The sequence below is a fragment of the Crocodylus porosus genome, unplaced genomic scaffold (assembly GCF_001723895.1).
Source record: "Crocodylus porosus isolate Cpor-Errol unplaced genomic scaffold, CroPor_comp1, whole genome shotgun sequence".
Taxonomy (NCBI): Eukaryota; Metazoa; Chordata; order Crocodylia; family Crocodylidae; genus Crocodylus; species Crocodylus porosus.
This window is the reverse complement of record NW_017728945.1, coordinates 1323907-1335771: the sequence shown is the minus strand read 5'-3', so window position 1 is coordinate 1335771 and position 11865 is coordinate 1323907. Positions and strand designations below refer to the sequence as shown.

General features: G+C 50.6%; 1 protein-coding gene across 1 annotated transcript in view; it reads left to right on the top strand.

Annotated features, from left to right (window-relative positions):
• Positions 1-11865, top strand: part of NCLN (nicalin) — an 18361-nt gene that overhangs the window by 307 nt on the left and 6189 nt on the right. Inside the window, exons 2-9 of the mRNA XM_019550674.1 lie at positions 5030-5233; positions 5473-5617; positions 7608-7702; positions 8062-8142; positions 8287-8390; positions 9145-9233; positions 10396-10535; positions 11136-11314. Coding sequence (XP_019406219.1) covers positions 5030-5233; positions 5473-5617; positions 7608-7702; positions 8062-8142; positions 8287-8390; positions 9145-9233; positions 10396-10535; positions 11136-11314 — 1037 coding nt within the window. The remainder of the gene's footprint in view (positions 1-5029; positions 5234-5472; positions 5618-7607; positions 7703-8061; positions 8143-8286; positions 8391-9144; positions 9234-10395; positions 10536-11135; positions 11315-11865) is intronic.

Here is an 11865-nt window from a genome sequence, read left to right as displayed (position 1 = left end):
GACCCGTCCCTTTCCCTCTCTGCAGGACCTGACCCTTCCCTTCCCCTGCGCCTGCCCCCCTCCCAACAGGGTAGGCAATTGCCCCATCTCTGGAGGGAGGTTATTGCACGGTCTGGACACCCTTATTGTGAAGGAGTTTTTCCTGCTGTTGAGCCCAAGTCGATCTTCCAGGAGTTTGTGGCCGCTGCTCCTGGCTTTGCCCTGGTGAGTAGTTGGTCACCGAGCCCTTGATGGTAAACTGCGAGTGAGCCCCCTTCAGCCTTCTCTTTTCCAGGCTGAAAAAGGATAACGGGTCCTGCGGCGCCTGCCCTGTCCGTTCCACAGGGTCATGCCCCTACACCCCACAGCGGTGTGACTACGGCGGTCAAAGGACCGGCCCTGACACGGGTGGCATTGGCATGAGACGATGGTCCCGTGTGCCCAGCACCAGTCCTGCGCTGGGCGGCTGTTTGTCTGCGCCGCAACCCACGTCGGCAGCCCTGTCTCTGCGCACGAGACGTTTCTCTCCCCTCCGCCCTCCCCTGGGTTAGATTTCAGCGGCCGTCTCCTAAACGCCGAGCATCATGTCGACGCCGGTAACGTTATCTAGGTCGTTGGTATCGTCTGGTTTCCAGAGAGGTTTTTGCCTTCTTCCAGGTCTGCGGCCACGCGAAGGGCATTTTCAGAGGTCGCTGAGCAGTGGGGGGAAGCAGACCTGAAGTTTCTCGTAACGCAGCCTCTTGCGCAACGCGTGAACATTGCAAATCTCTCTGCTGCAGCAGTGCAAGGTTCCTCTCCTCCTCGTGCGGCTCTTTGATGCTTAGGACAGCGGCAGGTTTTTAAGTTAGCAGAGACCTTGCAACCTCTCTTCACGCTCTTTGCTCTTCCCTCCCTCTGCGCAGGGAGGGTTGACTTCCTTTCTTCCTCATCTCTCCCGTTTTACCTTCCCTTTTTTTCCTGCCGATTTATGCCGTGTTCCCGCTATCCCCCTGGCCTGCAAGTTCTGGTCTCTTCTCCAATCCCTCTTTTTTTTTTTTAGTCCTTCCTTCACATTACCCATCCCTTCTTTTTCTTCTAGCCCATTTGTTGCCAAACTTGACATCCTATTGATTGCTCAACTTCTTGCCTTGAGCCTGAAATCTAACAGCTCTTAAGAGTCACGTGTCGTAACATTTATTCCCTTGTATATTAACCAGCACGGAGCCAAGCATTATTTCTAAGGGGTCAATCTCCTGTGTCTTTTAATATAAAGTCTCTATATATTCTGTTCCTCTGTGGGTTTTACTATCTTCTGTCATCATGCTTTTAAATCTGCAGCTGTTTTCTAGTAACTAAAAATATGTAGGTATCAGTCAACCAGCCCCAGATTTATCCCATACCATGCTGGGGATCGAATCTCTGGAGCTCTCTGAACCTTCGGAAGATTAAACACCTGTAAAGATAAAGCAACGTCAGCTAGTTGTGTGCGCTTTGCAAATGCTGGTCTGTATGTGGCTTGTGGGATATCTGAGATTGCTTATGAAGACTGGGTCCTCGTAGCTGTTTTTGAGTTGAATCATTACCTGTCGTGAGAGCTTCCTTCTTGAGAACCTCATTAGATCACAGCTGTTGTCTTTTCTGGAGATAGTTTCATAGTTGGTAGGGTCGGAAGGGACCTGAGTAGATCATCAAGTCCGACCCCCTGCCATGGCAAGAAAGAGTACTGGGGTCAAACGACCCCAGCAAGGTGTTCGTCTAGCCTTGTCTTAGACCCCCAAGGTAGGAGCCGGCACCACTTTGCTTGGAAGCTGGTTCCAGATCCTAGCCGCCCTGACCGTGAAGTCGCACCTCCTGATGTCTAGTCTGAATCTACCCTCTGCCAGCTTGTGACCATTATTTCTAGTCACTCCTGATAGTGCTCAGGGGAACAGGGACTCCCCCAATACCCGCTGGTCCCCTCTGACTAGTTTGTAAATGGCCACCAGATCCCCCCCCTCGGCCTTCTCTTGCGGAGGCTGAACAGGTTCAGGTCCCGTAGCCTCTCCTCGTAGGGCCTGCCACCAGGTTGGTCTGACAGGACCTGCCTCTGATGAACCCGTGTTGGTTGCCCCTAAGCATAATCTCCCCTGCTGGCCCCTCGCGGACATGCGCCAGAATAATTATCTCAAAAACCTTACCCAGGATTCAGGTAAGAGTGACTGGCCTATAGTTTCCTGGGTCCTCCTTCCTCCTTTTTTTGAAAATGAGGACCACATTGGCCCTTTTCCTGAAATACAGTCTGGTGGCTATGTCTATACATCCACTTAACTGCAGAGTAGATTAATTAGCTACAGAGTAAAGCATCACTGTCTACATGTACAATGCTATTAGGCCTCAAGAAATTAATTAATGCTACCATAAGATAGTACTGTTGGGGACAATATTGTCTTATGGTGGGGTAATTAACTGTGATTAAATGCATGTGTAGATGCTGACCACAGGTGTAAATTGCTCCCAGTCAGCCCAGCCAGCCAGGGCCCCGAGTCCTGCCTGCTGCCTAGCCACACAACTCCTCACTTTTGGTACCTTTGTGGAGATATTAAATTGTTTCTGCCAGCAGCAGTAAGCCTTTGCTGGCAGGCTGTGACAGCAGGTAGTATGGACAGATTTGAGTTAGCTTTAACTTAAGCAGCTAGGATATCAGCTCCAACCAAGCCATGGTGACTTACCTCTCAAATCCTGAGTTGTTCTTGGGCTCTTAGAAAAGCAGCTCATTGATTTCTAAGACACTTGCAATTAACTTTTAATGCTGTTTCTTTTTCTGGTCCCACTCAGCTGAGCGGATTGTGTATTCCCTTTGTTCCTCGCCAGACCCTTTGGGTAGCTAATGTTCCTCTTCTGTGTGTGTTCAGAGGCCAAATGCCCTTTGGGATAAAAGCTTTTTGTTGTTACAAACTCTCAAATTCTTTTCCAAAGGGACCAACTAGGATTTTTCTTTTCTTCCCTCCCCCCCACTTAAGATTTAACCCTGGGGCAATTTAAGAGCAAAAATTTAACTTGTTCTAAGGCCACTGAAACAAAAGTCCTTCAGAGTCATGGTTATCAAATGGGTCATTTCTTGTTGTTGAAACGTTACAGAAAGCGGTGTTTTGCATTGAAACAATTTTTACGGGTGTCCGCTGTTGCAGTGGCTGAGGTCTTGTTGGAACAGAGCGGTACTACTTACAACAATTTGCTTTAAAGAAACCCAACCTGTGATGCTGCCGCACCCTGGAGTGCTTTGAGGTCCTTTCAAGGGTGCCGCAGGGTGCCAGGCAATGTGAGTATCATTGAGCACGAACATGATTCACAAGAGAAACCCAGAGATTTTTAATAGGAATTCAGTGTTAACAGCATTCTGCCTTGCTGTGGTTTTTCTAAGTTATGTGCAACAGAAGAATTGCTCTCGTGTTTTTCTTAAGTCAAAAAACAAGAGCTGGCATTTTCCAAGGGGTGTCTTGAGTCTATCAAGGGCTGCCTTGAGTCTAAAGAGGCTGAAAACTGGTGGTTTAAGCAGTCGGTGCTCTTGGGGTGGGAGAGATGCTATAGATCAAGGCCTCAGTCATGCATTCTGATTCACCAAAGTATTCTCAGAGCATGTGCAGGGGTCTGGGCTAGCTGGGCTGCAGCAGGGGTAACCCGGTCATATTTCTACAGCCTGGGTTATACAGAGCATCCTACCAGCTGATCCAGTGGTTCTTTCTGTCCTTTGTGCAAACGTAAATCTGTGCTTGCAGGATAGAAGTCACGGTATACCTCACAGTGTGTATGTGTGCGCGCGCATGTGAAATGCAGTTTTCAGAGAGAAGAAGAATCCTCTTTGTGTTGCTCAGAGAGACCATGGCGGGGAAGTGGTATGTGAAGGGTTGCATTCAAAGGCTGTCATGTTGCAGCTCCTGGGTGCTCTGCCCTCGCTGGTGCAGCGGAAAAGATGCGTGTTCTACTAGCAAATGATCTGATACTTGAACAAGACCAAATTGTTATATGGGGCTGGTTCAGTGTCTCAGTGTGGACTGAGCTGACACTTACACCATGGGCCCCTCTAGCCAGCCTGCGTTTGGGCCAGCGAAACAGACCCTATCATCCAACACTAGCCTTTATAAGAGTGAAGTGTTTTAGCAGCTAGAAAACTTCACTGCACGATGAGAGAGCCAACAAATGGAGGAATTAGCTTTGCCTCCTGGCATGGTTCATGCGTCTCCATTATCTCCATCGCTTGCAGTGCTGATTGCTAGAAGTGGTAGGGTGTCTGTGCACTTCCAGTAACACCATGACACCCTCCATAGCCTTCCCCATGTCAAAGATCTCTGCCAGAGAGCATTAGTCAGTGTTGCTGGTGAGCTCCCAGACTGCTGTTGCATTGTAGTGCACTTTTGCACAGGATTGTACACATGTGTCTAGCGGGAGGATTGACGGAACAGGGGTAGTGCCATAGAGAGAATCAAAAGGAGGTTGGTCACCCGTGCTTACCTGGCTAGTGGCTGTCAGTCCAGTCAATACCAGCAATATCCCAATGAGGGAAGTGGGACAGACGGTTGTAGCCTTGCTTGTGTATAGACAGCCATACGTCATGCACTGACTGCCCTGGTTGAGCAGGTTTCTGTTGAGCTTGTTTCCTATGCTCTTAGGCAGTTAGTTTCTAAAGTCAGTCAGTGCAGCACTCTGAATAGTCAGCTGCCCTGATGTTTCACCAAAACGCGCTGATAGGCCTAGGAGGTGAGTGCAGGGGTGCAAACAGGGTTGCAGTGCTGGAAGGAAGTTGCAATGGAGGTTGAACTGTATTAGAATGAGGACAGGTGAGTGTCAGGACATGATGGCACAAAGGTGGTTATGAACTAGTATAATTAGTGTAGCCAAGTCCCACCCTGGCCTTAGCTATGTAGGGAAGGGGCGACAGTGAGGCCATCCCGAAGGAAAGGAAAAGCTCACATGGTTTCAGATATCTCTCCTCTCCAAAATACTCCAGCCAGCTTGGAACGGAGAGTGCTCTGGGACACGTGCTGTGTTGCTGTATGAAAGACGATGAGACCATTGGCTACATGCCCTCTCTTGATCCATCCCCACAGGTACCAGGAATGCGGTGTTAAACACCGAGGCCCGCACCGTTGAGGCGGACGTGCTGAGCCGACGCTGCGTCATGATGCGGCTGGTGGACTTCTCGTACGAGCAGTACCAGAAGGCCCTCCGCCAATCTGCCGGCGCCGTGGTCATCATTTTGCCCCAGGCCATGTCATCAGTCCCACAGGATGTTGTCCGGGTAAATATCTCGCAAGTCAGGCAGGGGATGGGAAGGCAAGGGTGGGAATGTCATTGCTGAAAGGGAGCAGAGATTCAAGTTACAGTTGTGACAAAACCCCTGCTGTGGGGGAGAGGGTTATGTTCTGTCAAGGTTGATGTGTGAGGACTTGGGTTTCTCCCCTGTTTGGCTGTTCATTTTCCTGCCTCCTGGCATATGCGGTAGACTCTAAGTTTGTGTATCGTGTTCCGAATTCTCAGCAATTCATGGAGATAGAGCCTGAAATGCTGGCCATGGAAACCATCGTGCCCGTCTACTTTGCAGTAGAGGATGACGAGCTGCTCTCCATCTACGAACAAACACAGGCTGCTTCTGCATCGCAGGGTTCTGCATCAGCTGCTGAAGGTGAGTTGCAGAGTAAGGGGCTTCAGAGGGCATTGAAACTAGCCAAACACATGATCCTTAATTAGATGCCCCAAAGGCCATTAGCTAATGGCTCCACACCATTCTGGGAAGCATTCTAGAGAGGCAGCGTTGTCTAGTGGCTAAGACTGACTGGGAGTGAGGACACCCAAGTTCCACTCCTAGTTCTACCATGGAGCTGTTATGTGACTTGAACAGGTCACTTCTGCTCTCCCGGGCTCCCTTCTCGCATCTGGAAGCTGGTGGCAGAGGAATCGCAGTACTTCACTTCCTTGTTGAAGTGCTTTCACTTCTGTGGACGGGAAGTGCTGTAATAAGAGCTTAGGAATACGGTCCTGACAAGATCTCATCACCTTGTTTCATCTCGTGCTTGCAGTAGCCATGAGCAAACAGTGAGATTGGCCTGAAGGGTTTGCTTCTGTGGTTCCAACAGGGTCCTAGGAGCCGGCACACCTTGGTCGTGTTCCTGACTCTGACACTTCTACGACCAGGTCACCAAATCCTTAGACGTAGGGGTAGCAATGGACATAGCCCTTCCGAAAGTCCAGAAAGACTTCGACACTGTCTCTCACCCCATTCTCATTAAGAAACTGGGGGATTGTGGTGTCGACACCTACACAGTCAAATGGGTTGCCAGCTGGCTGGAGGGCTGCACCCAGAGAGCGGTGGTGGATGGGTCATTTTTGACCTGGAGGGACGTGGGCAGTGGGGTCCCCAGGGCTCGGTCCTCGGGCCCGCACTGTTCAACATCTTCATCAGTGACTTGGACGAGGGGGTAAAAAGCACCTGTTCAAATTTGCTAAGATGTGGGGGGATGTGGGCACACTAGAGGGGAGGAATAGGCTATAATCGGACCTAGACATGTTGCAGGGGTGGGTGGATGAGAACAGGATGGGTTTCAACACTGACAAGTGCCAAGTGATGCACCTGGGGAGGAAGAGCCAGCGCCATGCCTACAGGCTGGGGAACTCCTTTCTCGGCAGTGCAGAGGCAGAAAAGGATCTTCGAGTTGTCATTGATGCCAAGATGAACGTGGGCCGGCAGTGTGGGGACGCGGTCAGGAAGGCCAACCGCACCTTGTCGTGCATCCACAGATGCATCTCGAGCAGGTCCAGGGAGGTGATCCTCCCCCGCTGTGCGGCACTGGTCAGGCCGCAGCTGGAGTACTGCGTCCAGTTCTGGGCGCTGCACTTCAGGAGGGATGTGGACAGCATGGAGAGGGTCCAGAGGAGGCCACTCGCATGATCAGGGGACAACAGGGCAGGCCCTATGATGAGAGGCTACGGGCCCTGAACCTGTTCAGCCTCCACAAGAGAAGGCTGAGGGGGATCTAGTGGCCTGTTACAAAGTAGTCAGAGGGGACCAGCAGGCACTGGGGGAGTCACTGTTCCCCTGAGCACTACCAGAAGTGACCAGGAATAACAGTCACAAGCTGGCAGAGGGGAAATTCAGACTGGACATCAGGAGGCGCGACTTCATGGTCCGGGTGGCCAGGGTCTGGAACCAGCTTCCAAGTGAAGTGGTGCTGGCTCCTACCTTGGGGGCCTTTAAGACAAGGCTAGACAATCACCTTGCTGGTGTCATTTGACTCCAGTACTCTTTCCTGCCATGGCAGGGGATCGGACTTGATGCTCGGGTCCCTTCTGACCCTACAAACTATGAAACTAACCAGTCTGTCATTGGACAGACGTGAGTTAACCGTCTCTCTCTGAGTAGGCTGTAATATTTACTCCACTATGTTACATTGCCTGTAACACTCTTGAGGTCTATGGGTGTAAGTTGCTGCGGGAGGTCAGTGCTGAGAAGAATTGAAATGCTTGGTCACCAGATTTTCACTGAAATGCAGCAATATAAACAATGAGTCAGAGAGATAATGGGCTTAACTGGCAGAGCGGGGCCCTCCATGGATCAGCTGGCAAAAAAAATCAAGAGACAGAATTGTTTCCCAAGTATATTTAACTCTCTGTTCTAGTACTGTTGCACACAGCAACTGCCAATGGCTTCCAGATGGTTACCAGCGGGGCTCAGAGCAAAGCTGTCAGCGACTGGCTCATAACCAGTGTGGAGGTGAGTTCTCATGATTCGGGAGTGGGGTCTAGGCTGGTGGATAGCTATAGGAAAGCTCCTTCGCTGGTGACCAGGTGGTGCGTACCTGGGGATCAAAAAGGTGAAGCTGCCTGAGGGTTACAAGAGAGAAACAGAATTTCAGTTGCGTAGTAGAGGTAGGTTTCGTATCTTCCCGGCAGCTGAATCCAGAAAGCAGGTTAAGGGCACGGTGCTTGAAGGCAGTGGGAGGAGGGTTTGGTGCTGAGGCTGTTTGAGACTGAGTGGGTGGTGGATTTTGGGGGGAGAGGCAGGGAAGTAAGCTGTGCTGCTATAAAGGCAGTGAAGAACTGCAGGGTAATGCTTCTCTCTGGCTTCTGCAGGGGAGGCTGACTGGGCTGGGAGGAGAGGACCTGCCCACCATTGTGATAGTGGCCCATTACGACTCTTTTGGCGTGGCTCCGGTAAATATTTTTTTTTCCCCTCCTCCTTGTCCCTGTTGTGCCGAGGAGGAGGAAGCTTGTGTGCTTTACCTGTTAGGCTTGTGTTGGTGCTTCTCTGAGCAGGCAGGGGAGTGCACTTTGTCAGTCCTGTCTTTGTCTCCCCAGTGGCTGTCTCACGGTGCAGACTCCAATGCCAGTGGCATCTCTGTGCTCCTGGAGCTCGCTAGGCTGTTTTCTCGGCTCTACACCTACAAACGTACCCATGCGGGGTAAGGGGCTGCTGTCTGGGTCCCAGAACGTGGGGTTGGAGTTGGCCAGTGGAACATGCAGGGTTGGAGATCTTTTGCAGGGGAAACCCCCTTAACACAGTCGGTGCAGACAGGGTTAGAGCAGCAGTCTGTGTGTGTGTACCACAAATCCTGCCATGAAACACAACTGCACCTTCTTTCCCAACAGGCTCTTTTCCCTTCATTTCCATGCACTGGTTTAGTTCATGCTTGGTGAATGGGAGACTCAAACAGAATAAGGATAGCGTAAGAGTCAGGAACTCGTGTGTTGTAAACCGTGCTCTGTCACTGCTTTACACTGTGATCAGTAGTGAATCCCTTAATCTCCGTGCCTGTTCCCTGTCAGTTCAGCAAAGCTAATGACTCTTCCCAACTTCACGAGGCTGTTGGGCGCCTGGATTAGTTAATGTCCATACAGATCTTTGGAAATGCAAAAGACATAGAAGCACCAAGCATTCAGCGTTCCAGCAGGCATTTCCTTGCCTTGTGTTAGCATGTGGGTGACGTTCTATTCCTGTCTGGATATTACACTCAAGTGTGTCTGGTACACGAAGTGAAAACCATCGTGACTTCACCCTTGGATGCTAACAGAAGGCAGCTCCTATTAATGAGCTGTCGTTAGTCTGGGAATCATTTTGAATTCCATGCGTGGTTCTGAGTACTCCCTGAGAAGGTTGTTTCTATGCCCAGTAAATCAGTGCGACTGACTCACTTTTCCCCATTTCTTGGTGCACAGGTATAATCTGCTGTTCTTCGCATCTGGAGGTGGCAAGTTTAACTATCAGGGAACCAAGAGGTGGTTAGAAGACAACTTGGATCACACAGGTTTGAGAGATGGGAAGGGATGGGTGTGTGGGATCACTCTGTAGGCTTTGCTGAGTAGAGCAATTTAGTATTGTAGAAAACGGGGGTTAGAAGGGACCTCAGGAGGTCACATCAAGCCCTTGCTCAAAGCAGGACCATCCCCAAATAGATCACCCCAGCCAAGGCTTTGTCTTTCCGGGTCTTAAAAACCTCGAAGGATGGAGATTCCACCACCTCTCTGGGTAACCTGTTCCAGTGCTTTGCTACCCTCCTAGTGAGAGTTTTTTTCCGAATATCCAACCTCAACTTCCCTTGCCACATCTGGAGCCCACTGCTCCCTGTTCTGTCATCTGCCCCCACTGAGAGCAGTCCCGCTCCATGCTCTTTGGAACCCCCTGCAGGTAGCTGAAGGCTGCTGTTCAATCCCCCCTCAGTCTTTTCGTCTTCTACGAGAACCCCCACTCCTTGTGCTGTGATTAAAATCACCACCCCCTTCCCTTCCCCAGTTAACGTCCATGACTATAATGCTGTTTGCAGGCCGGCGATTAGCTCACTGGGTTCTGTCTCACTTCGGAGTCTGCCTCTCTCACGGCTGTATGATTGAGGCAAAAATAAGATGTCTAGCTTTGGATTAGCACCTTGCAGTGAGCTCCTCCAGTAAGTGCACCCTTCCAAGGTGCATTGTGCGCTTGCTTCTCTGAGTGTAAAAGGGAATCCTGAGCTGGTGGTTGTAGCATGACTTGGAGTCAGGCGATCTGGTCTCTTCCTTGGGCCGGTCTTTTCACTCTCTGTTCCTTAGTTTCCCCTTCTAAAATGAGGATGCTGCCATTAAACTGTTGCAACAGAATTGGGCAACTTAATGTACGTGTAAAATACTTTGAGTTCGTTTAGGTGAAAGGTGCCATTAATACCAAGCGTTGTTACAGGGAAGTCATCTTTCTAGTTGGGTAGGATTTTATCGTCTGCCCAACTACACCAACCTACTGTGTTAAGGCACAGTACAGTCTCTTTCCATGCTGTCTGAATTGCTGCTGCTGTAGAGAAGGGAACAAGAAGCATACTGAACTCTTTACTTTGATTCACTAATATGCAAGCCACGCTGGGAAACCGCCTCTCCATATGTCCTGCAGATGTTTCTGGTCCCCAGAGCACAGACTCAGGGGTTTGGCTCCGTCTGTTTCAGATTCCAGCCTGCTCCAAGACAATGTTGCGTTTGTTCTTTGTCTCGACACCCTGGGCCGAGGGAACAGTCTTCACCTCCATGTTTCAAAGCCTCCCAAGGAGGGGACCCTGCAGCATGCCTTTCTGAGGGAGCTGGAGATGGTAACACATTGGGCCCGTTGGGTTGGGTTGGCTGAACGCATGTTCCCTGGGAGAAAGCCTGGGCGTGACATGCTGTGGGGAGCTGTTTTGCTTCAATGATGCAGCGTGTGTACCTAAAGGTGCTGAAGGGGGGCAGTTTTGATGTAGTCCTAGGCTCTTATTTCTGGTAGACTTGATCAGAGCAAAGAATCCTGCAGGGTTTAGGAATCCAGAATAGGCCAGGCTGGATCAGTTACCTTCCGCTAGAGCTTCCCTATGGAACCTCTTGCTTGTAAGAACCTGTTATAGTTGGCTCCTTTGCCAGATGGCAGCCTTGATCATGTGGCTACCATAAAACATCACGTAGATATCAAGAGCCAGAATTTGAGGGTTGTGACTTATGTTAGAGTCCTTATTTTCCAGGTGCCTCTGCCTTCACCGGCCCCTCCTAGCAGATTTTTGCAACAAATTTTTACCCCTTTTCTTTGAATGGAGGAGGAAGTGTTTTCATTACAAGCGCCAGTTCTGGTTTGGAGAGGGACGGGAGGGGAAGTACTTGGAAGCAACGGGACTCCTATTCCCTGGGCATCATTCTTCTCGGTTGGTGGACATTTCCCACAGGTGGTTGCCAGCCAGTTCTCTGAAGTACAGTTCTCCATGGTGCACAAGAAAATCAACTTGGCTGACGACATGCTGGCATGGGAGCACGAGCGCTTCGCCATCCGCCGCCTGCCTGCCTTCACTGTCTCGCACCTGGAAAGTCACCGGGACAGTCTGCGCAACAGTATCATGGATGTGAGGTCAGTGACTGGGGGCATGGGGAGTGGGCTATGGTGATGGATCAGTTGTTGAATGGACGTGGGAACTTAGCAAATGTTTCTCTGGTGTCATACCTTTACCAAGTCCTCTCTGTGCAACTGGAGCAATGGAAGAAACCAACACAGAGTTTCATAGTTAGTCGGTTGGAAGGGACTTGAGCAGATCATCAAGTCTGACCCCCTGCCATGGCAGGAAAGAGTACTGGGGTCAGACAACCCAAGCAAGGTGATTGTCTAGTCTTGTCTTAAAGCCCCCCAGGGTAGGAGCCAGCACCACTTCGCTTGGAAGTTGGTTCCAGATCCTAGCCACCCTGACTGTGAAGTAGCGCCTCCTGATATCTCATCTGAATCTACCCTCTGCCAGCTTGTGACTGTTATTCCTGGTCACTCCTGGTAGCACTTGGGGGAGCAGAGACTCCTCCAATGCCTGCTGGTCCCCCCTGACTAGTCTGTAACAAGCCACTAGATCCCCCTCAGCCTTCTCTTGTGGAGGCTGAACAGGTTCAGGTCCCGTAGCCTCTCATCATAGGGCC